Source organism: Diabrotica undecimpunctata, chromosome 1 (genome assembly GCF_040954645.1).
Source record: "Diabrotica undecimpunctata isolate CICGRU chromosome 1, icDiaUnde3, whole genome shotgun sequence".
Lineage (NCBI taxonomy): Eukaryota > Metazoa > Arthropoda > Insecta > Coleoptera > Chrysomelidae > Diabrotica > Diabrotica undecimpunctata.
Genome location: NC_092803.1, coordinates 42277129 through 42304372, shown reverse-complemented (window position 1 = coordinate 42304372; position 27244 = coordinate 42277129). Strand labels below are relative to the sequence as shown.

The 27244-nt window shown below is 31.5% G+C and overlaps 1 protein-coding gene across 1 annotated transcript; it reads left to right on the top strand.

Moving 5' to 3' along the window:
* The first annotated feature begins 2655 nt into the window (after positions 1-2655).
* Positions 2656-27209, top strand: Dnai2 (dynein, axonemal, intermediate chain 2). Its single transcript, XM_072528439.1, has 8 exons — positions 2656-2750; positions 9992-10205; positions 12424-12685; positions 17198-17459; positions 17626-18018; positions 18144-18381; positions 22907-23123; positions 26995-27209. Exons 2-8 carry the CDS (start codon positions 10053-10055, stop codon positions 27105-27107), a joined length of 1638 nt encoding a protein of 545 aa, XP_072384540.1. The 5' UTR covers positions 2656-2750; positions 9992-10052; the 3' UTR covers positions 27108-27209.
* The last annotated feature ends 35 nt before the right edge of the window (positions 27210-27244 follow it).

The window sequence follows — 27244 nt, the reverse complement described above, 5'->3', positions numbered from 1 at the left end:
TTTATTTAAAAAATCCTTTATAAATTGATTGAGATATAGCAGGAGTGGCCAACCCGCCGATCGCTATCGACCAGTCGATTGCGGCCCCTAGGTCAGTCGATCGCGGGCAAGGAAAAAAATATCCCAAAAATAAAATAAATATTACAAAAATTATTGGAGTACTAGCAATCTTACATCGATTATCGCGAGCGACTTATGAAGTGTTCACTCTGTACATCTGTACATGATACTATAAATGTTATAGTATATGTATAAACCTAAATCAAGCGACAATGCTAGCTAACATTGAGATGAGAAGTAAAAGTGAGATCATAGGATCAAAAGAAAAAGAAAAAAATCCCAACAGTCTAAGTATAAGAGATGATGCTCAAAGGCTTCCAATATCATGGAAAATGGTATTGAAGAAAGACAAAAATAAATCAGGCAACAAGACAGACGAGTGTGGTCCCTCCTATCCATACTCGCACAAGGACAATCACAAGAAGCGTTGCCAAGAATTGTTCGAGAGAAGAGCGCGCACCATGTATATATATATATATATATATATATATATATATATATATATATATATATATATATATATATATATATATATATATATATATATATATATATATATATATATATATATATATATATATATATATATATATATATATATATATATAGACAATACAGACTAATTACCTCGTTATAAGCCGATCTCGTTATATCAGACAACAATAATACTGTGCATACATATAAATATGTAGTTTTTTAAAACATTAACTTCCTATAGTGAAACCATTCGGAGCAATATGAGTTGCTAATAAATATTGTTTGAAAGGCGTTTTTGAAAAAAAGTTGTTTAATTTTATTGTCAATAAAATGCATTAAAACAAAAAAGAGTTTTTTTATTGTCAATGATATAGGTTAAAACAAAAAATCATCTGTACTTGCATTTTTCCCAACTACATAATGTATAAAGCCCATTTTCAAGGATAACATAAACTACTGCTTCTGCAATTGGAAGAATTCTCTCATTTTTGACTGCTTTAAATTGTTCAGTATTATTCTATCTATCATATTTTCTAAATACGTGAAACAGTTGTATTTATTGTAAAGAAGTTTATTGCGGGCGGCAGTTATATTTATTGCGGGGTCGTTTAAAAAGGTATTTATTTATAGCCACGTCCGGACCAAAAACGTAAAAAAACACGTTTTTCAATTTTATTTTCTCTCTTTATAACCAAATTTGCCTCGCTATAGAGGGTTATAGTTCAATAGAAATTTTACGGGACATCTAATGTACCTCGTTATAAGCGAAACCTCGTAATAACCGTGTTCGTTATAGAGAGAGTATACTGTATATATTAATATATATATATATATATATATATATATATATATATATATATGTATATATATATATATATTTAGAGAAATCCTTGACATGGAAAAGAAAATGCGAAGGCATGGGAGTAACGGTACGGAACGAATACCTATATACATTAAGCTTTGCAGACCATCAAGTAGTGATAGCACAAGACCTAGATGACCTCAGCTACATGATGATGAACCTACAAGAAGAATATACCAAGGCTGGCCTAGATATTAACCTCGCGAAAACAGAGTACCTATCTACAAGTGAAGAAGACATAGAAGATCTACAGATTGATGACAACGTAACAATCAAAGGAAATGATAAATTCAAATACTTGAAGTTTATAATCACGAAAAAGGCAACAACAGAGGAAGAAATTACACAAAGATTAGGACAAACAAGAACAGCAATCCGACAACTTAACTCGGTATGGTGGGATAGACACCTAAATATGAAGACAAAAACACAAGTTTATAAAACATTAAAATTGGGTCATAAACAAGAAAAACAGCAGTAAGATAGTAAAAACAGAGATGGAATGACTGCGAAGATGCTGCAGAGTAACAAGAATGGATAGAAGTATTGACGGAATAAAGCAAAGAACATCAATAGAAATATACATACTAACATATATAGAACAAAAAAGACTAAAGTGGTGTGTGGACATGTAAGAAGAACGCGAATGGAACCCCATAGGAAGGAGGAAAAGAGGACGACCCTGAAAATTATGAAGGAACGAATTAGACGACGCCATGAGTAAGAGAGGCCTAAACGATGGAGAATGGGACAACAGAGAGAGATGGAAACGGTTGAGCGAGGGAAGGCAGTGAATACTGTAGAATCCCTGAATATATATATATATATATATATATATATATATATATATATATATATATATATATATATATATATATATATATATATATATATATATATATACTTCGTAACATGATGCAACAAACAGTACGAAAAAAATGGCTGATAATAATTTGTAATGAAAAGGACTATGAATATATATATATATATATATATATATATATATATATATATATATATATATATATATATATGGAGACCTCTCATAAACAAAATATCGCCCCCTCCATCTTCGAATCAAAATCCCACTGTCGGAAATGTTCGCGCCAACTCTCACGCCAATCCCCACCCTAACCCCCACCTAGGCCACGTCACCATCGACGGTATAAATGAACCGTCCCCTGGTCCCAGTCGTAGTAGTGAACTAGTGAGTGAACTAGAAGTGACTAGTGAGTGTAGTAGTGTCTGGGGGCTCGGGAGACTGAGACCTCGGAAGCCCTGAAGAAGACATCAGAGAGGATGTCGAAAGCTCGGCAAAATGGATATCGACGCGGTTCAACCCGGAAGACTGGTGAGTTTAATATTAATTTTTATAATAATATTAATCTTAGCTCTAAGTTTAATATATATATATATATATATATATATATATATATATATATATATATATATATATATATATATATAACCCAACTTTGGTATATACCATTTTTCAAAGTTAAAACGTCGCACGTCACAATTTAGATAAAGTGACGTCACTTATATTTAAAATTTCCAGAACGTCAACCTTAGAGTTCAAATTTTCCTAACACAGCTAATAATACGAAACCCATATGGAACTGCTCGATCTTTCATAGGCGTCAACATGGGATAATAATCAGAAAAATGTAATCATCATTATATTGGGAATTTTAGAATTATATTGATTAAATAACCAAAAACATTTGTTATTAATAATATAAATTTTATGAAATAACTTTTTAAGTCCAGTATTCCATAAAATAATAATTTTAATTAAATAGATTAGACAGATGTACGCAACTGATACGGGAATACTTCAAATTTTAATGACAGTTCAGCGTGTGGCAAAATTGTATATAAGTGTTGCCGCTTTTTTAGAGTAAAAATTTTGTTTATGTTTTGATTTCTTACACAATTTGATCATAATATATTATAAGTACTTATATTAATAAGTTGTATTTATAAATACATATTAAATTTAGATTAATAGCTTTAAAAACTAATTATTGTTGTGTATTGTGATTGTGCTATGCCAAAACAACTAAATAGTCTGTAGAAAAGATAGATTATTTTGAACAAGAAATAATGGCGAGACGTTTTTACTATTAATGCTCTAAAAAAAGTAAGTTTAAAATTTAGAATATATAATTTTGTATTAAAATATTTTTTTATGTATTTTAGTGTATTGCAGTACCTAGTCTTAAAACTAAATATGTATTTACTGTGCAATCATTTTTATATGAAAAATTCTATATAACCCATTGTTTACACTTTTTTTAATAAAAATTTTAATATCTAGATACAAATAAAAGCATTTATTTGAAATGAAATCGAAAATGTCAAAATAAGGATACTTATTTTAAATTGGAATAATTGTGATTAATTTTTAAAGATAGTAAATAAACAATCTATAAACAACGTTTTTATGGACAGTCGTAAACATAGATAAATAATATAGTATATACGTCCTAATGGCACAAATGGCACGCAGTGACATTTATGATTTGCTAAATGCCTTAAATACCAAGTATCGTGTAAAATCCACAAACTATATAATTACTTTGTCGATAGCTCTTTATAATTGACAAGTCCACCAGAAAAAAATTATTTTAGTTAAAAATATATTTCTATTATAATAAAATAATGGAATTAAGTAATATGTTTAAATAATTAACTATTAGATAATATATTTAACATCAGTTTTGTTGTAACCAGCTGATGTTTGTTTACACTTATCAAATCGATTTAAACAATAATTGATAAAATTGTGCTAGATACAATCAATGCTACAAATGTTTAAATAAATATATTAAATTATATGTTTATGTATTTGATGACTTTAGTTTTATTTCTTAATCACCTTTAAACAGATTACATAATAATTTGTTACTATTAACTATGCAACCAGTAATGCAACTTTTAATTTTTTCTGGAGCAAAGCTTCCCCTTTTCTAATGTTTGTCTGAAACCGAATTGTTGTGTTTGTGAAGGTTGTGAAAGATATGTGATGGAGTACCCACTAGTGTTCGAACAGATGTGTTAGAGACTGATAAATTCCATGTAAAAGTAAAATTGCGTTAGGGTGCAGAGCTTATTCCTGACTTATTCATATTAGTGCTGGGTCAAATAATAGGGAAACTACAGGGTAGAGTACTCAGGTATCCATCCAGCGGTGTATGTAGGTGAGGTCAATAGTCATCACGAGCAATGGCAATACAGGGAGAATGACATCGATGGGGATGCTAAGTAAAATGAACTGAAGATGAGCATTTATGCAATAATTCATACAGACTGGACTATTGATGATTTACAAAAAGGAATCATTTTGTTTTCATACTTTATAATTTTTATTCACATTTTTTGGTTTACTTTAGTGATAAAGCAACATTTTAAATTATGGATGATAACGCCCAATTTGTCCTAAAACGTCCAGGGGAAAATATGAGAAGGGATGTATAATAAAAACAATTAAACATCCCACCTCAGAAATGGTCTGGTTTGTAATGAGTGGCAAAAGAATGGAACATTTATATGTGGTAGAAGGAATCATGCGACAGGAACAGTATAAAAGAGTCTTGCAGACAATGTATCATTTTCATTTTTTTCTTAATAAGGGCCGTACCTTAAATTTTGTTGGTGCTGTACGGCGATATATTGTACTTATATTATTTCGTAAACTATTTTATTGCGTCCAACTACGTCATATTTCACTTATTATAACCACAGATGCACTTTTTTTCTCAAAATACTTATTAAAAATGTTTATATTAACACTTAGTAAGTTGTCTGGCAATAGGGTATAAAATACTCAGATTCCAAGATTTCGGGCATCTTAGTTTGGTTTTGCGATGGCTGCAGGCTTTAACTAATTTGCCTCTTAGTACGCAGTTATGTATCAAAAACTCGAATTTTGCATTACGTTGTTTTATTTTTGTCCTTTTTCGTTTGATCATAAAATATAGAAAGAATTTATCTTTCTAGAGTTCCACTTCCGAGGCTGCATTTAATAGCCGCCCTCGTTATTATGTTATGTATCTTTTTTGCCCACCAGACAAGATTAGACTTCGACCTAGTTTGATGGTCACCTTTTTTACCTCAGGACACATCGCTTTTAGGGGTGAACGACTTGTGTTTTCCAGTCGGCTCATTTTAAGTTAAGTATGAATAGACATTTCACGTTAGATTTTTATAATTAAATTAAAGATATACGTAAAATTTAGACATTTTATGACTAAAATGTCATTTGTTTCGTTAATTACGAAGTTAACATATTTTATTATAAATTACAAGTATATTACGAGTATGATTTAGAAACAAAATGCTTTTTCGGTCGAAAAATTGTGGTCCATTTCCATCACTAGACAATCGCCTAATTTTATTAGGCCATTAACTGAATATATCCATTGTTAAGTTAATAGTTAAGCTTAAGTAATGATTGAATATGTTTTATAATAAATTTGTCCTTTATAAACCTGTGGTTGAGATTTATTAGCGCCAATTTGTCTTTGTAGTTTCAGTATTTTTCGGCTATTTTGGTCAAATTCTTATCTTTCTATTATTCATATTCATACCCACCACTCTTACGCTCTCAATAATAAACAACAATGCTTTTATATTGCCCTTGTGTTACAACCGACTTATTCATCATCATTTTGGCTTTACAACCCTGTGTGGGTCCTAGCCTCCCAAGAATTTTTTTTCCAGTCGTCCCTATCCATCGCCTTCCTCCGCCAAGCACGTATTTCCATATTTCTCATATCTTGATCTTATTACCAACCAACTTATTACCAACGACTTATGACCAACATGAAATAACTGTTTGCCCGTTTTAACATGACTGGTCCATAGTCTCAGTTTTTCTTTCCCTTTCTCAAGCACCCTATTTTTATATTGTTACGGGTTTTTTTTCAACCAATAGCCTAATATCCCACTGCAGAACCACTACGTTCATAACATAGTTAATCAAACTCTTTTCTGATGTGTCAGTTGTGTAAATTTTTAAAGAATGTGCTCATTGATATACAATAATATACATATTATCACTTGTCAAACCAGTGTCGTTGCGCCCTAACTCTATTTTACTTTATCTTTGATACCTTGCGTTTTTAACAGCTGGCTACCCTACTTTTCAACCATTTTTTCTCAGGCAACCTTATATCATCATATTAAGAAAAAAAGTAGCTTTCATTTGATATAAAAACATGCATATACGTCATGAGCAGCGTATTTTTTTTTAATAAATAAACGAAATAAAATATTTGTCAAAAACTAATTATTATTAATTGAATTAAAAATATTTGCGACCACTTTTTGACTGACAACGTATCATCAATGTATTCTCCCAATTTTAAATGTATGTAAAAATGTGAGTTTGATGAATTACGTTATGAACGTAGTGATTCTGCAGTGGGACCTGGTAATATAAGTTCTATGTCTTGAAAAAATTGTATGATGTACAAAAACACTTATTTTTTTATTGTGTTTGAATATCTTTGCTTATTTGAATCCCCGCGTAATGTTTATCGCCACAGTAACCATTTTGCTCCACCTTATCGATCAAATAAGAAGTTATTTTGATTTGGTGCCGAAAGTTTAATGTAAATAACAAACATGGATTTAACATTTCCTTATCAGAAAAAAAGAAGTGAATTCGGAAGACAATGTGTTTTTTCCGACAAAGGACCTGACCTGATAGATAATTTTCCGGCTAATCGAAAGCTTCAGAAGGAGTTTATCTTAAAGTAATAATAATAAGAGTAAATATATTTCTTATTTATTTTTAAGGTTAATATTACCAGGAGTAAAATTATTTGTTTTTTGACCTAAACCTTACGTTTGAAAAAAAAACAGACTTATTAGAAATAGAAAAATGTTATCTATAATGGTAGTAATTTTACTTGTTAGACATAATACAATGGAAAAACTGATAGTCTCATTTGGATTTTATATGTTCTATTTTTTATGTTTTTGTTATTTCTCTTTTCAACAGTACAAGTATCTGGATCTGTTTCATCACCCAAATTTTTCACCACCCTGTTTCATCACCCACTTATACGGATATATATATATATATATATATATATATATATATATATATATATATATATATATATATATATATATATATATATATATATATATATATATATATATTCATCTACGTGTTCTATCTCTGTCCCTTGGATGTTTGTCATAGGATATTTATCTTGTTTTTCGGGTATACTCGTATTGTAACGATTTCACTCATAGTAATTAACACACTTTCAAACGAATACCTGTGGAATTTATGGATCTTTTCTGATACAACCATTTGAAGTGATCGCACTGTGCCTTTGCCGGTAATTTTACTTTGTCACTTATTGCTTAGAACAGAACAAGCCGAATAAATAATGTTACTTAAAGTTAAAAATAAACTACTATAATATCTATTTATTATTAATATCTGTGCTAACTTTGGAACTTTGTCATCCAAATTGGATATATTTTTTTTGCTTTTTTATTTACAGTAAAGCTTTTTTAACATGTCTGTTCTTTGAATTATTTTTAACTTTCACAGAACTGTCTTATTTAAAACAAAACATCCCTACCGTTTCTTGACGTTATCATAAAGAAAAACCAATCACAAGGTTTGCATCACTCTGTTTATCAAAAATCAACCCATACCAATCGTTACTTGCATGCCAACTCTTTGTCATCATCCACCTTCACAAATTAATTCAGTCATTAGCACCCTTGTCTCCAGATCAATACGCCTTTGCGATGATGTAAGTAGACCCGCTGAACTCTCAAGTTTAAAAAAATCCCTCATCCAAAACGGTTATCGCGAAAATCACATCAATAGGAGCATCCACTTAAACTACCACTCAATCTCAACCCAAAGACTCAGACCCCCATCATACGAAATCTTTTCTTTTTCTTCTATATACATATATATATATATATATATATATATATATATATATATATATATATATATATATATATACTATTTAGTTTAGGTTCAATAAGTAATGTTAAATTTGGAACTTTATTATTCCATTTAAGTGGACGTTTCGGCAGATAAGCAGATAATCGTTGCTTTTGTCAATGGGTACAATAAGCAAGCAATAAATACTATTTTAAATCAAACCCTACATAAAAAAGCCCTGAAACGAAAAACTCAAAAAAACTCCTACTCGATTACATATACAGGCAAGATATCAACAAAAATAGCCAAACACATAAAAAAGAAGAAAATAACACCAGCTTTCAGAACACACAAAAACTTTTGCAAATATATTAAGAACAAGAGGAGCCAAAAGAAAAAGCATTTACACAGTGGTGTACACAAACTTAAATGTGGCGACTAAAACTTACATCGGTCAAACTGGTAGAACTTTAAACAAACTGATAACAGAACACAAAAGGGCTTTTAATAATAGAAAAACAGATTCTACGCATGCACTGCACTTCTAGACCATAATCATTCTTTTAATTATCAATTTCAAATTCTTTATATACAAAAATATAAATTTTGTGGAAGTTTTTTTGAAAACAAAAGTTTTTAGTGTTTTATTGTGAGATAAAATGAATTTCCATCAAGTAACAGTCGAATCCATCACTTAAATAGAAAAAAGCTTAAAAAATAAACGTAAAAACTTAATGTCATAAGTAAATCCATGAACTATAATGGCCGAATAAAGTAATTCAGTAAGAATAACATTATGTGTACATATTAGAAAAAGAGGATATCCCCTACAGAACGATAACAGGTTACAAAGTACAAACAAACTATTTTGTTCTTGCATTTTTTTTGTCGCTTAATACAACCACCTATTCCATTATTTCAGCATTCATTGTTTTCCACCGTTTGTGATAATATTCTAGATGACAGTGGTATTAACAAAATTATTACAGTTGGCGCCAGTTACGAAGATTCAGTGCAAATATTGGTGCAAATCCTTTTTTTCGTACCTATTCGATCCGAGCGCCTTGTTTACATGTTTATTCAGGCTGTCAGTAGCGCAGCGGTAACTATCGGTGCCGGTAATTATATAAAAAGCAAAATTACGCCACTGTCCACCTCTTCGAATACAGTCGGCACACGCCACATGCGCGAGGTTGGATCTTTCTATGTGGCGTTTACAGTAGGAAATTGCAACTGTAGTAGGAAATTACATAATAAACTATTTTCTCTGTATTTAAATACACAATTCTATCCTGTATGATCTTTTTTGGGATGTACCTGAAAAGAAAGAAGCAAATGGAAATGGATACATCGACAGAACTGTAACTTTTTACAATACGGAACAGAAATAAAAAGTAAAGATAAAACGTGGAAGTAATACCTTATTTTACTGGCTTATATGGGGTAATATGGAATTACTTCTTCCTGGTAAAGATATTATAAAATACGATGCTACAATGGTCAGAGTTGTCTTGTGTTACCTGTACATAAATGCTCTGTTCAAAGCTCTACTTCCTCGAAATCAATGTGTAATCGTTACTGAAGGTTTTTAGTAAATTGTGCCTCCAATTTTGTTTATAGAATTCTCATCACAACATTCGGTCATTCATTTTTATATTGATTAGGGATCCGGTCTCAAAAGCTCAACAATGTACTCCTTGTCAGTCAGAACATTATCTCAACACCATGAGGGCCGAATTCACCAACAGCAGCCTCAACCATTTCGAAGGCGGATGGCCGAAAGACATCAACCTCACCGACGAGGAACAGACGAAGAGGTACAGAAGGAAGATAGAGAAAGACGAACAATTCTACCACGTCATGATGGCTCTTTTCAAAGTATGTATACTTAATAATAATATTTTTTCAATACATGTGAATAATTTTTTACTATAGGTACATTTTATTGAATTTTTTAATCGGTTCTTTAATTAAAGAAACGAATTAAAAGAGATATGGTTAAAATTACCCATAATATAAAGACACCAATTAAAGTCAAATAATTTTGTATCTTATGCTAAAATATAATATTAGACAATCTTCTTCTTCTTCTTTTTCTTATTCTTCTTCTTATTCTTCTTATTTTACGTAGACATGATTCTGTCTGTTTTTTAATGTGCCTCCAGTAAAAATTCGTTCCATCGTTTTCGTAGTCTTTCTACTCATCATCTTTCCATTGAGGAAACCTCTCTTACCGTCTTTACTATTCTATTTGTTGTCATTGGGTTTATGATCGTTTCATTCTACTTTTCTATTTATTACGTAGTCCTTGATGTTCTTCAGCTTGCATCTACATCATATATCTGTACTTCTAGCTCTGTCCCATAATGTTATACCATTAATTTTGCTGTCAAATGTTTTCATCTCCGCTGATTCTAATATCCTTTTTGTCCTCTCTGTATCAGGTCGTGTTTCGGTCGCGTACGTTATTATTAGTTTGATTTTTATGACTGTTTTGTAAATTCTGCCTTTCATTTCTTTCCCGATATTTTTATTATATCTCCATATTGTTTCATTCAGTCAACCTGAGGCTCTGTTTACTCTATTCACTTGTTCCTCCACTTTTATTTAGAGCTTTCCGTAGCTAGATAATGTGACGCCTAGATATTCTTAGTTATTTGCAAATTTCTTTCTATTAATTATACAACCCATTATACACGAAAATTTCATTAGGTAGAGTTTATAAATATAATTAATATGTCCACTATTTTATGTATTGATCCTACAGGTGAATGCTTCTTAGATATTTCATGTTTTCATCCTGCAAGTGAATCTTTCGTACGTGATGTTGAATTTGAGGATGAATAAAGTGTTCTTACATATCAATGCTGAACTGAAGTGTACTTAATTAAAAACGTCCTTGCTTTGCGGTTGCAGAATTCACAAATAAATAAATTTATAACATTTAGAATTAGCAAAAACAAGAACATTTATGTACAACAAAAATACTAAATTAGTAAAGCATAAACTTATTCGCAAAAACAAGAATGAAAACATGAAAATTAAACAACAAAAGAACAATAAAAGTATTAATAACTTCAAAAGATTGGTTTTGAATTATAATAAAAAATGAAATATTTAATCAAAACCTTATTTTTTATTGTCTTCTAGAAAGCGGGAAAACTTGTTAACAGATGATAACAGTTTCAGCAATATAATATAATTAGATGTATAGAATATAATAACGTATACAAGGGTTATACGAAGAGTAAAGGGGAATTGAACTGAATTAGTAGAAAATTGAAATAGAAAAATATGAAGCCAACATGATAACTAACGTTAACCATAAGATAATAACAAAAATGTAACGTTTATAATGTTACAAACATAAATTATAAAAATAAAATAATTAGTCACAATGAGTACTTGTAAATATTAGAGATAATTTAATAGCACAGTTTCCAACGATATATTTATTTAAATATACGAATTTTTAGAATATTTGTAAATTTGTTTCTACTACCTGTCATCGCAATGTACTGCAATCACTTACAGAACAGGTTTTAATGTAAGACCTGGAAAATTTCAGAAATAAGTTTAACTTCAAAAACAAGAAAAACTTAAACGATATTTTGTCATATCGTACATAAAAAATCACTCTACAATAAATCAGATTCATGGGATAACTAATTTCACGTAGAGAGTGTATGAAGAAAAATAGCCTGGATCAGTGGTTTCTCTTAAATTGTCTCAGGACTTTGGGCAAGGTGTGGCGTGTCAGCTGAATTCATAAAATATTTCCAAAGTAGTATATTGGAATGATCAAAGTCAAATATGAAAAGAGCAATGAAAGCTATTAAATCTGAAGTTCCATAAGAAAATTTACTAGGACCAGTTATCAACTCGTGTGATATAACCAATTGTACCTCAAATAAAAACTTCCGTGCTCCTTGGTAATTCGACTAAATGTAGACGATTGTGCCGAATGGTGAAAAATTTATTTAAAAATCTTTACTATCGAGCAGCGCCCTATATTTTCTCCATGGCATAATTTTCTTCATCCTCTATTTAAAAACTAACTATATTAATATCTCTGATTAAATTTTCTTATTCCTAGAACATGGAGAGCTGTATTTTACAAAATAACGCTGTTAATATCTATCAACAGTACTTCTCCGACGTGGAATCGACACCTTTGGTCGAACGAAGCTCTGCAAGAACTGTGAATGTATATCAAGACCAGAGTACTCCTACTAGACCCGTGACGCACATATCTTGGTCTCCAGATAACCAAACCAAACTGGCCATATCTCACTGTAATTTAGTATTTCAAGCTGTTGTTGCAAAACAAGCACACGTGTCGTACATCTGGGAAGTTGGTATGTTGATAGACTTAAAAAGTATGTTTGAATAATTTTGAATTTAACCAAGCTTTAAAAATAACAATTCAATATATTTTTTTCAGTATTAGACGACAAAAATATTAGAGACAACTAAAATAATATAACTGTGCGTTGGAGATCCGCCTATTCTGAATGTCGGATGTTTTCGTCTTTCTCATTATTTTCCTTTAGTTATTTTCCATATGTTCAGTTTCATTTACATGTTGTCTCTTTATATTTCTTATGTTGTCTTGCACCTGTACAGGTTTTTATGTTTTACTTGATATTTCGACCGTTTCCACTCTTAAGATGGTTTCCCCTTCGTTTGGCATACTATAAACTAAAATTATCCACTTTTAACTTTACCGTTTTTAATTTGGCAACTAAAGAATCTCAGTGTTATATTATTATGTGGTATGAGTCCATTGCAAAAAGATGCTCATCTGAAATAGGAAGCTGTTTACTACTCTATGTTCAAAGTCAGGTAAAGAATGGTGCAAAAGAGTTTTCCTTTTATTCGGACAACTGCGCCGGACAGAATCGTAACAAATACGTATTTGCTTTATATAATTATCTGTCACAAAAATATTCTATAACCATTCGCCATACATTTCTTGAACCAGGCCATACACAATCTGAAGGTGATAGCGTCCATAGTGTTATTGAGAAGGCTTCAAGAAACATACCGATATATACACCCAATCAGTGGTACACTATTGTAAGAACAGCAAAAAGAAAATTGCCATGGTATATTGCAGTGTTTCCCAAAGTGGGGGTCGCCATGAGGTACTAGGGGGGTCGCCGAACATTTCCAAAATAAGACAAAAGCACCACTTTGTTAGATCATGTATTTTTATTTTAACAACGCCGTAAATAGAAATTAACAATTAATTATCAGACGAAATATAAAACTAAATATTAAACTCCGTAAAAATAAAAGAGTAAAACAAAGTCAAATATTATAATCTTAATGAGAGCTATGCGCCTGTTTCTGTGAAACTAATCGTTCAAATCTAGGCTGTATATTTGAGACACACACAATTATATCATTTTCAAGTAGGTACGAGACGATTTCTAACTCTTGTTTTAATGGCAGTCATAGACGAAAAACTTAACTCACACAAATATGATGTTACAAATGGAACCAAACATTTTACAGCTTCACTCGCCAACTGGGGGCATTCCTGCATCTTTTCGGTCCAAAATTGGTCCGAGTTCTGGGAAAAAAATTGGAGCTTCAACATTCCATCACTTGATATTTCAATAAGTATTTCTTTCATGTTTATTGGTATTTCAACATGCTGAAAGGAATCGGCTAAAAACGGATTTAGTATCCATCTGCAACTCTCGTAACTGTTTTGAATTTCTTCGGGGAAATAATCACAGAGCTGTTGTTTTAAATTGAGCAAAGTAACATGCATGTCAGCAAAAACTTTTTCTGGATACATTTTCCATAATTTCCTGAAGGCACTGGAATGAATGGAGTTGTTTTTTGCCAAGTGAGGTCGACCATAAATCGATTTTTCTTAGAAACGCCTTAATTTTATCTGTGGCTGTAATTATATTAATGTCGCGACCTTGTAAATTACTGTTCAAAATATTTAATTGCTAGAAAATATCAGCAAGGAAACTTAGTTTCAGAAGCCAAATAGGATCGGAAAATTGATTTTTATATGGGGACTTCTCATCTTTCAAATACATTAAAAGCTCTGCTCTTAAGTAAAATACTCTTTTTAAGACGTTGCCCCTTGAAAGCCACCTTGCTTCGGTGTGATAGAGAAGATTTTCAAATAAAGCACCCATGTCTTCGCAAATTTTTCTAAAAATACGGGTCTGCAAAGCTTTTCCTTTAATGGAATTTACAACTTTAATGATGGTTTTCATAACACAGTCCATTTCAGGAGGTAAAGCTTTGGACGCAAGAGCTTCTCGATGTAAAAAACAATGTCTGCATTTGGCATTATTTCTTGTAATTTGACGACAAGACCAGATTTATGTCCTGTCATAGCTTTAGCGCCATCTGTGCATATAGCAATACATTTACCCCAGTCAATATCATATTTACTTGTACGTTTCACAAAAGTGTCGAGTAAACATTTTCCAGTGGTATTGGTCTCCAATGGGGAACAAAATAAAATATCTTCTTGAATGCCATTATTTGTATCATATCTTACAAACGTAATGAATTGGGCACAGTTAGATATATCTATGGATTCGTCCATTTGAAGAGAGAAGTACGTGCATTTATTAAGATTTTCCACAACTTGCGCTTGAATATCTTCTGCCATATCACTAATTCTTCTTTGGATAGTATTATTTGACAGAGGTATTGTATTTAATTTTGCAGCCTCTCTTTCCCCACACATTATATGTACCATTTCAATAGCTGCTGGAAAAATCAGATTTTCAGCAATTGTGTGCGGATTACTAGTTTTGGCAACACGATAAGCAACTTTATAACTTGCTAATAATGCTTTTTCATTAGTAGTGGTTGCCAACGAAAAACTGTCTTGCTGTTTGTGAAGGACGTTCAGCTTTCTTTCAAAGAATTCTACGGGCTTGTCTTTTTTATCTGGATGTTTGCTATTTAAATGTCGAAGTAACTTTGATGGCTTCATGCTTTCTTTTGACAAGACTTGTCCACAAATAACACATTGTGGTTTATTGGAAATAACGGTAAAACCATATTTAAGATATTCATCAATGTAGAATCTGTTTTTCTTTTTATTGCTGCTACTGCCACTTTCAGACGTAGATGGTTCTGCACTTCTTTTTAAAAACTTATCCATAATTTATAATTTATCGTAGACATAAATACGTAAACGGGAATACGTAAGTCGTAAAATATTTACTCATTACTCAACACCGCGTTCGCCACCATAGGCTGTTTGGATTCGAACTGAGGTTTCGTTGCGCATCGCGATCGCCGCTTATATAAAGCCAAAACGAGGCTACGAGAACGTTCCAGAGTGCCATCTAGTAGCAAGCGCTTTCGCGATTATCATGGAAGAGTTTTGCGATGTAGACACAAGCTAATATGTCGCGGTGTACAATGTGCAGTCGACTTCTTATTATTTATTTTTATTGTAAATGCTATTCTGGCAGAAGTACCTACTACTAATTACTAGTGGGACAGATCGCAATCATTAAAATAATTGTATTAAAATAAAATAATTGTTTTTAATTTAAACTTAAACAGTAAAGTAAAATTAAATTTGAGAAACCATCAGATAATTGTAAATTAGGCACGCTATTTCTGTCAAATAATATTGAATAAATGAGTTGGGGGGAAATTGGGGGGTCGCGAACAAATTTTTTAGCAAAAAGGGGTCGCGGTTTAGATAAGTTTGGGAAACTCTGGTATATTGTATACGAGTTATCCCAAAATGAGGTATATGATATGAAAGATCTTCAGGAAAAAACAGCAATAAATTTTGACAAGGATTAAAACAATGATAAAGTTTACACGAATAAATTTAAAATAGTCAAATTCGACCCATATGTCCCAAACATTATGTCTTTTAAAATTGCATATGATGAGGCCTTTAGAAAAGTAAATTTATTAGAAAGAGGTAGAAAAAAAAATAATTTTATCATTGAAGATGTTCAGCTTAAATGTCTTTACAATAAAAAAATACCTCTTACAAAAAAAAAAGTATGACCATTTAATGTATATTTGTGAAAAGGAAGTAATAACATCACCATACCATGATTTTTTTAAAGCTTTACCATTTACACTGCAATCTGATAAAGAAGACGAGGAGAATGATTAACTTTTGTTTTTATTTTTTATTTAATTTTTTGTGTTATGTTATGTTTGCTCTATGTACAAGTTAAAAACTTATGTTTTCTTACTGGGTTCCTTCTATGTTTACCAATGTTTTTCTACTAGCATAATAATGTCTTACTAATTTGAAGTTTTATTTTTATGTTATTAAAGTTTCAGGGTTCAACATATTCGTGATATGTTTTTTTCAGTTCCTAGTATATTTTTTAGGCTTTAAGAACAATATGTTTTATAAAACCTAAAAATAATACATATTTTGTTAACTGCAGTTTTCGTGTTTTATTTAGAACTATTCTAAATCACATTTCGTTATTTATTGCAAGTCCACAAATAGGGTCATACCTTAGATTTATTATTTTTAACTATTGTATGTCCACATTTTTTTTTATTTATGATTGGCTTGAGTTTAAGATTATCAGCAATGATTTCGTATTCCCATTTTACTTCAGTTTCAACTCTATTATTAAGAAATTATTATTACATTCAAAGAAAAAACAAAAAAATCTTCTCCTGTAAAATTTACTTTTTGTGACTTACAATACTTCTGCATTCAGGTGACGATTTGTTCAGAATGATTTTAATTAGATATATTATTATTGATAGTTATATAAGGCAATTTTCACCATTACTTCTTAATTGTAGCTACTTATATAGAAAAGTTTAAGTGTTTTAATAACGCACACCAGTCAAAATATTATCCACAATCTCTTTTTTTATTTCAGAAAACCCTAACAGACCCCTTATTACATTAAAACCTGAACAATCAATAGTATGTTTAGAATACAATCAGAAGGACCCGCACATTCTGGCTAGCGGACAGGTTAATGGACAAGTGGCAATATGGGACATCAGGAAAGGTGCGGAACCAGTTGAAATGAGCATTAGAGAAAACAGCTTTGTGGATCCAGTATTGAATGTTCTTTGGATCAATTCTAAAACCGGGACGGAGTTTTTTAGTTCCTCCAGTGATGGTCAAATAAAATGGTAAGATATTTTTGGTAAGTCTCCGGTCTTATCGCGTTTAGCACAGATGTACCTAAGGCCAAAATTTTATTCTAATGTGATTGAATCCACTCCAGATGGTCACAAAATAGTATGTCGATATTGAATTCAAAATGTGTATTCATTTTTTTAATTTCCTATATTCTAGGTGGGACACCAGGAAGCTTTCAGATCCTACAGAAACTCTCATTCTGGACTACGCCAAAGACGAAGAACAACAGGTATCGAACGCTCTTGGTGCCTCTATCTTAGAATATGAAGGAACCATCCCCACTCGGTTTATGGTAGGTACCGAACAAGGCATGATAATATCAGGTAACAGAAAAGGAAAGACAGCTGTCGAAAAAATGGCACTGCGAATTCCAAATGCACACCTGGGGCCAATTATGGCACTACAGAGAAATCCGGCATTTCCGAAGAATTTTCTTACTGTAGGGGATTGGACGGCGAAAATTTGGTCTGAGGATTGTAGGGAGAGCTGTATAATCTGGACCAGCTTTCACAAAGCCTCTTTAACTGATGGTGCGTGGAGTCCAACAAGGTATACAAACTTTTTAGACCTATTTATTATAAAGTTTAGGATTTTATTTTTGATGTTACTTACTCGAATCTAATACATACTATTATTGTATACTGATATATTTTAATGTTTTTTTTATTTTATAGACTCTCAGTATTCTTCACTACGAGAGCTGATGGGACACTGGATGTTTGGGACATGTTGCAGCAACAAAAGCAAGCAAGTTTAAGTGTTCGTATATGTGATGAAAAACTCACTTGCCTAAAAGCACACGATCAAGGACGGCTTATAGCTCTTGGAAATCAAAATGGGACGACGTACTTAGTGGAATTGAGTGAGAATCTCTCATTGTCAGTAAAAAACGATAAGATGTTGTTAACATCGGTAAGTGATGTAGAATAACGGTAAGTACATGCTGTTAACGCATGCAATTACTGTAACATATATATATATATATATATATATATATATATATATATATATATATATATATATATATATATATATATATATATATATATATATATATATATATACATATATATATACATATATATATATATACACTTCTTCTTCGTCTAGCCATTCACATCCACATCTGAACATAAGCCTCTTCAAGTCTTCCTTTCCATTGTGTTTTATTGTACGCTACTTGTAGCCAATTTTTCCCGGCAGTCCTTTTCAGATCATCTGTCCATCTCATAGGAGGTCTGCCTATATATATATATATATATATATATATATATATATATATATATATATATATATATACACTTCTTCTTCTTCTTCTTCTTCGTCTAGCCATTCACGTCCACATCTGAACATAAGCCTCTTCAAGTCTTCCTGTCCATTGTTTTTTATTGTACGCTACTTGTAGCCAATTTTTCCCGGCAGTCCTTTTCAGATCATCTGTCCATCTCATAGGAGGTCTGCCTCTGGGTCTTTTGTGTTGGTATGGTCTCCAGGTTAAAATTGATCTGTGCCATTTGTTTAGATCGCTCCTAGCTACATGTCCAGCGTATTCCCATTTCAACTTTAATGATTTTTGCACCACATCGGTGACTTTGGTTTTCTGTCTTATCCATGTGTTTGTTTTCTTGTCCTTAAGTGATATACCTAGCATTGCTCTTTCCATGGCGTGTTGAGTGACTCTAAGTATATTCATGTATATATATATATATATATATATATATATATATATATATATATATATATATAAATATATAATTGTTTTGGATGGGTTGGAGTCAATAACAGGGCTATTGGTTAACTATTTTTTTTATTCTCGAGCTTTCAATTGTGTTTACAATTATTATCAAGAGCTAAAAAAGACAAAATACTTACAAGGTTGAACTAAAAAGAAAAAACAATTTTTTGTTAACTTACCAAATAAAAATTAGTTTGGTAAGTAAAAATCACTGCTTACATCTTCAAAATATTTAATACAAAAATGTTTTTATCTAATAAATGTTTCTCTGAAAAATTTTTATAATTTTGAAAACATTTTTTTAATATAAGAATAATTGAATTTCCATATTATGGATTTTGATAACATTAAAATTTTATGTAGTGAGAGTAATAAATTTAAAAGGACTTTTTTGGAAATGGTTTGTATTAGCAAAAATGATAAGAGTTTAAACAAAAGATCTGAAATTCACAATTTAAGTAAAATTTATAATTATATTCTTTCTTTATGATTTATATATAAAATTTGTAAAATTTCATATTTAATTCTCCATATATCTGTCACATTCTTTCAGACATCTGTCAACGGTGAATAAATCTTCTTCTTTTTGTTACTAAACAAAAAAGAATGTTTAAACGAAGTTTTACTTTTGGCAGTATAATTGTCAAAAATAAAAATTTTATGTTGGCATTTATGACATTGAGGCTATTTGTAATTGGTTGCTATTTGAACTTATTTATAAATTCAATAATTCTTATATTAAAAAAATGTTTTCAAAATTATAAAAATTTTTCAGAGAAACATTTATTAGATAAAAACATTTTTGTATTAAATATTTTGAAGATGTAAGCAGTGATTTTTACTTACTACTGTGACTACTCGACACTGGGGAGTAGGCAGATTGAGACCTCAGTGCCGAGAGACAGTTCTTGCAATATAGAACAAGATACTGGTACGTCTCGAGTGAGGGGAGTAGGCAGATTGAGACCCCGAACTCGAACCGAACCGTATCCCTCTTGATAATGGCTCCAAAATGGGTGCCGAAACGTCGAGTTTTAAATTCTCAACGCGGTTCTTCCCGAGAACTCAATAATTTTCATATATATATATATATATATATATATATATATATATATATATATATATATATATATATATATATATATATATATATATATATATATATATATATATATATATATATATATGTATATATATATATATATACACCGGATAACAGATTAGTCACTACCTGGTACAGAAAAGAAATGGCTAGCAACCGTTTCTTAAATTACCATTCGACACATCCAATCAATAAACTCAACCTGGTACAAGCCCTCAGCCTTAGAGTACACATGTTGACACACCAGCTTTACAAAGAAGAATCTCTCAATCTACTGAAGTTCATTCTTATAGATAACTCCTATCCGGCATCCATCATCAATAAATTTCTATATTCCAAAAGCTATGGTCAGTCCATTATTGAAACACCCAACGGGCTAACATTAGCGTCCATTTCTAACAAAATACAGATGAATAAGTCCCCTCTCACTCCTGAACAAACCACAAGATATGCTTCGCTCCCGTACTTCCCACAAATCACTAACAAGCTTAACAAACTTTTCAAAAACTTACCTGTTAAAATAGCCTTAAAAACACCAGAACCTTAGCAAAGTTATTTTCGAAGACAAAAACTCCATTGGCCCCTCTAGAACAAACTAATGTCGTCTGTCATATACCCTGTGCAGAGTGCAACTCCTGCTACATTGGCCAGACCAGCCGCCCTCTTCAAGGCCGACTAACGTCCCACAAAAGCGACATTAGGATTTCTAAACCATCTTGTGCCCTTGCACAACATGCCATTTCAACTAAACACAGTATCGATTTTACGAATACCAAAATACTGTGCAAACAACAAAATTATCACAAGCGATCCATCCTTGAAATGTGCCAAATTCTAAAACATCCAGCGTCCCTAAATAAAAGAATCGACATCGACAACTTGAGCCAGATATATCACTCTCTCATCATACAAAACAAATAAAAAAACCATTATAAGACATTAACTTCATTCCTATTCTTCTTTCTTTTTTTTAAAGAAAAAATGAATCCTTTTTTAAAAAAGGTCGGCCCTTTTTCGTTTACAAATTCCCTCGATAATCGTACCTTCCTGCATTCCAAATAAACACATGTGCGAAAACAAGCCACATTTGAAATTATGACATCCTACAACGGATAGAAAGCAATCAAAAAGATTAGTGTGGTTTGATCCTTGAAACCTGAAAGAGCTTAAACCACCATTCAATTGAAGCCATCGGTCAAAATTAAATGAACAATAGTGCTCTTTTACAGTTTTTCTTGTGTTTTTTGTTTCTTTTTCTCGTTTAGTTAGTAAGTTTTAATGTTAAGTTATCGTAGAGTTTTTATAACATCTAGAAAAAACCTACAAATTGTTTTTGTAAGTATGAACCCTGTTCGTTGTTTACTTATATTCGAAGATCTTTTCTATTTGTAGTGAACTGATGATGCTTTTAAAAATAAAAGCGAAACGTATTCAAATAAATCAATGAAGTAGTTGACGACTTTCATTTGCCAATTATTGACCGATCAAACCTCTGCTATTCAACTATTGAATATATTTTAAATATATATATATATATATATATATATATATATATATATATATATATATATATATATATACTAGCTGGCACGGCCACGCTTCGCTGTGACTTGGTTATTATACGACTAATATTATTAAATCCGCAAAATAGTTTCGAAACACAATTCTGATATCTGCTTTAATCTGAGCCTTCTAAAAATTGCAAGGCATAGCAGACGTTGATAAAGTTAAGACGTTGATAAAGTTAAGACTAATATTATGTTAAATTTATTTAGCAGAGTTAAGTAAATATCATGAAATCCGTGATGGCAGCCCCGGTATATCCACAGAATTTAAAAATTCTTTTGGATGATTTATAAATATAAAAATAAAATACATATCAAACCACAAAACAGTGTTGCTCGATTTTCAGTAACTAATGAAATTCATTTAGAATCATTACTTTGAATATGAGATGTTAATATTGAATAATATTAAATTTTATTCCTTGCTTTAAGGAAATATTAACTGAAATGATATCTCAGCTTTCCGCATTGCTTAGAACAACTGTAAATTGCCTACATTTGGCGCAACTCAACCACTATCATAATTTACTAAAAGAGCACGTATGCTTGGTTGTATAGTAATTTCCAGCCACTTCTAGTATGTCAAAAAGTAACTTAACTTCGCAAAAAAATAATTACTAAATTCACTAGACAGTTCGGACTGGGAAATGGGAATAGCGAACCGAGTACATAATTTTTTTTATAAAATATACTTTCTTAGAGATAATAGAGCTTATTTTCTTCATACATACGATAAAGATATAGTATGGAAAATTTTATGGATAATTTAAATTTATTTAGAATTGTTTCATTAAATTTATAATTATTAGAATGTATTGAATTAATCCACAAACTTAAATTTTTAACTTTATTGCAGAGAAAATGTTGAAAAGTAGTTTTTTTTATTGAAAATAAACAATGTTGAACATTTAAAAATATTTTTAATTCTAAACATATTTCTTTTATATTAATTCTGTCAAAAATAAAAATATTTTACTCTCGAGTAAAAATTACATTCTCTAAAACACTTATTATACAACTAATAACATTTTTCAGATGTTGGATAGAGAAGCTCGCAGAGAAAAGATCCTGGAAGCGCGCAACAGAGAATTGCGGTTAAAACAAAGACAAAAGCAGCCTGGTCCGAAAGACGCTGTGGATGACGACGAAGACGATGATGGAAAGGTAGGGGTTGAAAGATTTGACAACTTCGTGAAGAACTCAGAGGGTGAATTTTATACTACGATAGAAAAGGAAATGGCCAAAATGAAGGGTGAGTTAATATTTATAAGACATAGGTATTTACGACCAATGGGCAAAGAAAAGTTAAGTAGGTTTGTAGTAGATTATGTTTTAATCGTTCTTTCTCGTTTAGTCAAATTTAAACTTATTTAAACTAAATAACATAAAAATTGCAATAAGGATAATTGAAAGATAAGATTTAAAGTCAAAGAGGACCTGGTTCATAGCAACATTTATGATTCTGACACATAAAAACTGATGTAATATCTAATATTAGCACAATAAACAGAAGAGCGCCGGAGGGGTTCAGTTGAATTTACTTTTAAGTAACACATCACTTCCTTTTTTCGAAACTCCTTATACCTCTCAGTGGTGTCGGACGAACACTTCTTATTTCTGTTCTATCTCTTATATCTTACCTTTTGAATTTCATACATGCTTTGTTGATCCTCCCTTGTTCCATTCATTCTATTAACGTGTATATATTCTTATTTTTCTTCTTCTTCATTTTATGTAGACATGTTTTTAATGTGCCTCCAGTAAGTTGTAGTTCCACCGCTTTCGTGATCTTTCTACTGATCGTCTTCCTATTGGGAAACCGTCTCTTGCCGTCTTTACTACTCTATTTGTTATCACTCGGCTTATATGATCGTTTCATGTTATTCTTCTATTTCTTACCCAGTCCTTGATATTCTTCATCTTATATCTACGTCGTATATCTGTACTTCTAGCTCTGTCCCATAGTGGTTTATCATCAATTTTTTTAAGTGTTTTTATCTCTGCTGTTTGTAATATTCTTTTTATTTTATCTTTATTTATTTCCCGATATTTTTATTTCTTTATATTGTTTCATTCAGGCAATCTGCGGCTCTATTTGCTCTATTCACTTGATCTTCCAATTATGTTTCGACCTTTTCGTAGCTACATAATGTGATGCTTAGATATTTAAATTCCATCACTTGTTCTATTATCTAACCCTTCAGCTCCAATTTACATCTTAGTAAATTTGCTGTTATAACCATGCATTTTGTCTTTTTTGGGGAAATTAACATGTTAAATTTTCTCGCCGTTATATTAAATTGGCGCAGCATACGTTGTAAATTATCTTCAGTTTGAGAGAGTATTGCGTCGTCTGCATAGCACATTATTTGAAGTTTTTTTTTCCCATTTGGTATCCTTTTTCAGTTCTTACTTTTTTTATTATTTCATCCATAATCAGGTTAAACCTGTCTTATCCCATTGTCAGCTTCAATAGGGCCAGTTAGTACTTTCTCTATTTTTACTTTTATTGTGTTGTTTTAGTAGATATTTTCGATCATTTTGATTATTCCTAGAGGTATCTCTGTTGCATACAATAAGTGGATAACGTCCTTTAATTTGACCCGGTCAAATGCCTTCTTAAGGTCCACGAAACATAGATATGCCAGTCTGTTGTATTCTAATGATTTGTATTGCACTTGTAAGAGATCTTCCCGACCTAAAACCTTGTTCTTCTACTAGTATTATAATTTCATTCAATTTATTTTTTATTACTTTGGTTGTTAATTTTAGTGTTGTGTTTAATAAATTAATTCCTCTGTAATTTTTCGTTTCCGATCTGTCCCCCTTTTTGGAGAGAGGTATAAGGACTTGATTGATCTCCATTCTTGAGGATTCTTATTTTTTTCTATTATTTTTTTGGATTAGTTTTAGTAGTTGTTTGGTCAGATCTGGTTCTCCGTACTTTGGGAGTTCGTCGGTATTTTGTCCTCTCCTGGTGGTTTTCTGTTTTTTAATTTCCTTAATACGTCCTTTATCTCTTTCTCCTCAATATTTATTTCTTCGTTTGCCGTCACCTCTGGTGTTGGTGGTTCATTATCGTCACCTTTAGCAAATAGGGCTCGAAAGTAGTCTACCCATGTTTCCTTCTGAATGTGCTTCGTTTTTATTAGTTCGTTTATCTCTTTTCTTTATCCTCTGATCATTCTTTATATTTCTTTCTATGTTCCGTAGAAGTCGTGTTCCATTTGTTTTGAGAAGCTCTGCCAGTGTTACCTTTTTATTTTTCTATAAAAAGATTTAGCAAGAATGAAAAATTCCACCCCGCAGAGACGAATGAAATGTTTGGATAAATTTCAGCGGTCAGGTAAATGAAAATTACTAAATGAAAAGTTCTTGAAAATAACCGTGTTGAGAATTTAAAACTCGAGGTTTCGGCACCCATTACAAAAGGTAATGCCACCGTCATTCTCAACTCTTCTAATTATTTCGACAAAACTTCTTAATTCCACAGAATACAAACGCGTACCAAACTATTCTACTACCTGTCTAGATAGAACGACCAAATCCATCATAAATAAGTCTACTCTACCCTCAGATATCAAAAAATCTCTTATACCTAGAGAAAAAGGCCCATCGGCAGTGCCTACAAGAAACTGGCAAAACATCTCGCTTTATCCTTACAGTCCTTCGCCGAAAAAAACTTGTCCTTTGTCAAAAATTATTTTCATTTCATTGATCTTCTGAAAAACATTTATATTTCACCCTTAGATATACTAGTTAGTTTTGACATTGTTTCTTTATTCACCAACATTCCTATCGATGAAGCCATTTTCATCTTGGACCCTAAACATCAAATCCCCCAAGACACATTATCTCTTATAAAACACTGCATGTTTAATACATACTTTCTATTCCAAAATCATTTCTATCGTTAAATCAAAAGTGCCCCGATGAATTCAATTCACGATGGAAGTTGAGTCTGAAGCGTCTTTGCGATTCTTTGATGTTCTTATTCAGAAACATCCACTTCACAGTTTTCTTATTCCGTGTTCTGGAAACCCACCCATACAACCCGTTGTCTCAATGACCAGCCACATCATTACCCCGCCCAGCTCAATTCAGTTATCAACACTCTTCTTTCCCGTTCCATAAGACTTAGCGACAACAATCACAGATCATTCTAAATCAATTCAATAAGGCAAACATTTTTACAAAACGGCTACCACAAAACATCTAAACCCCATTCCATCCAAAAAAGAAACCTTGCCGCCTGATCAATCCAAAATCTTTCTACCTTTTATCAAAGGTATCATTGACAAGATCAGTAGAACTCTTAATCCTTTGATCATCAAAACCAGCTTCACTACTCACTCCAAGTTGTCCAATCTCGTCAGATTCGTAAAAGACCAAATCCCCAATAAAGACTATGGTGTCTACGAGATACCTTGTTTCAGTTGCCCATATACATACATAGGACAAACAAACCGACGAATTCATAACCATATTTACGAACATTCTATATCTGTAAAACATGCCGATATTACTTCAGCCCTAGTCCAACATCATATTCAGACAGGCCACAAAATAGATTTCGAAAAAGCAAAACGCATCGCTTCCATCCGCTCCTTAAAATCGAGAATTATTCGTGAAGCCATCAAAATTGAAAAACAGATTAACGGCTTAAATACCCGCGATGACGCTAAAAGACTGCCAGCAACGTTAAAATTAATAAATTAAAAAATACAGATATAATTCTGAATGACCAACTTGAGACAAACAGTTCTCCCCTCCCCAACTTATTCAGTTAAAGACTACTAAAATGTAAACGCATAGTAAAAATACATTACTTGAGAAAGGCAATTTGCCGAAATAGCTGAAGTGGTAATAAATTATAAATTTTGTGGAAATGTTGAAAACAAAAGTTTTCAGTATTTTATTATTAGATAAAATGAACTTCCATCAAGTAACCGTCGAATCCATCACTTAAATCTTCCATTTTTGGACACACAATCCTTTGCTTTCCGCACACTTAGTCAAATATCTTTAGAATATATAGAACGATACAATACCCAGAAAACATGTTAAACAACAAAATCTATGTCCTCTTTAATGTATTAATTTGAATAATATTCTTCTTATAGGTGTTGAGGAACCTGAAGACACGCTAGGAGAAGAAGACCAGGATACGGGCGATGTCGAAGATGGTGGAGGTAACGAAACAACGACTAATGAAGAAGCTACTAATACTCATTAATGAATAAGTTGGTTTTACTCAGTAGAATCCTACAGGAAATTATAATGGAAAACCGTGTTAATTAAAACAAAGTATAAAAATGGAATCCTGATTCCATTTTTTTTTGTCTTATTTTAGTTTTTAATCGCTTATGATAA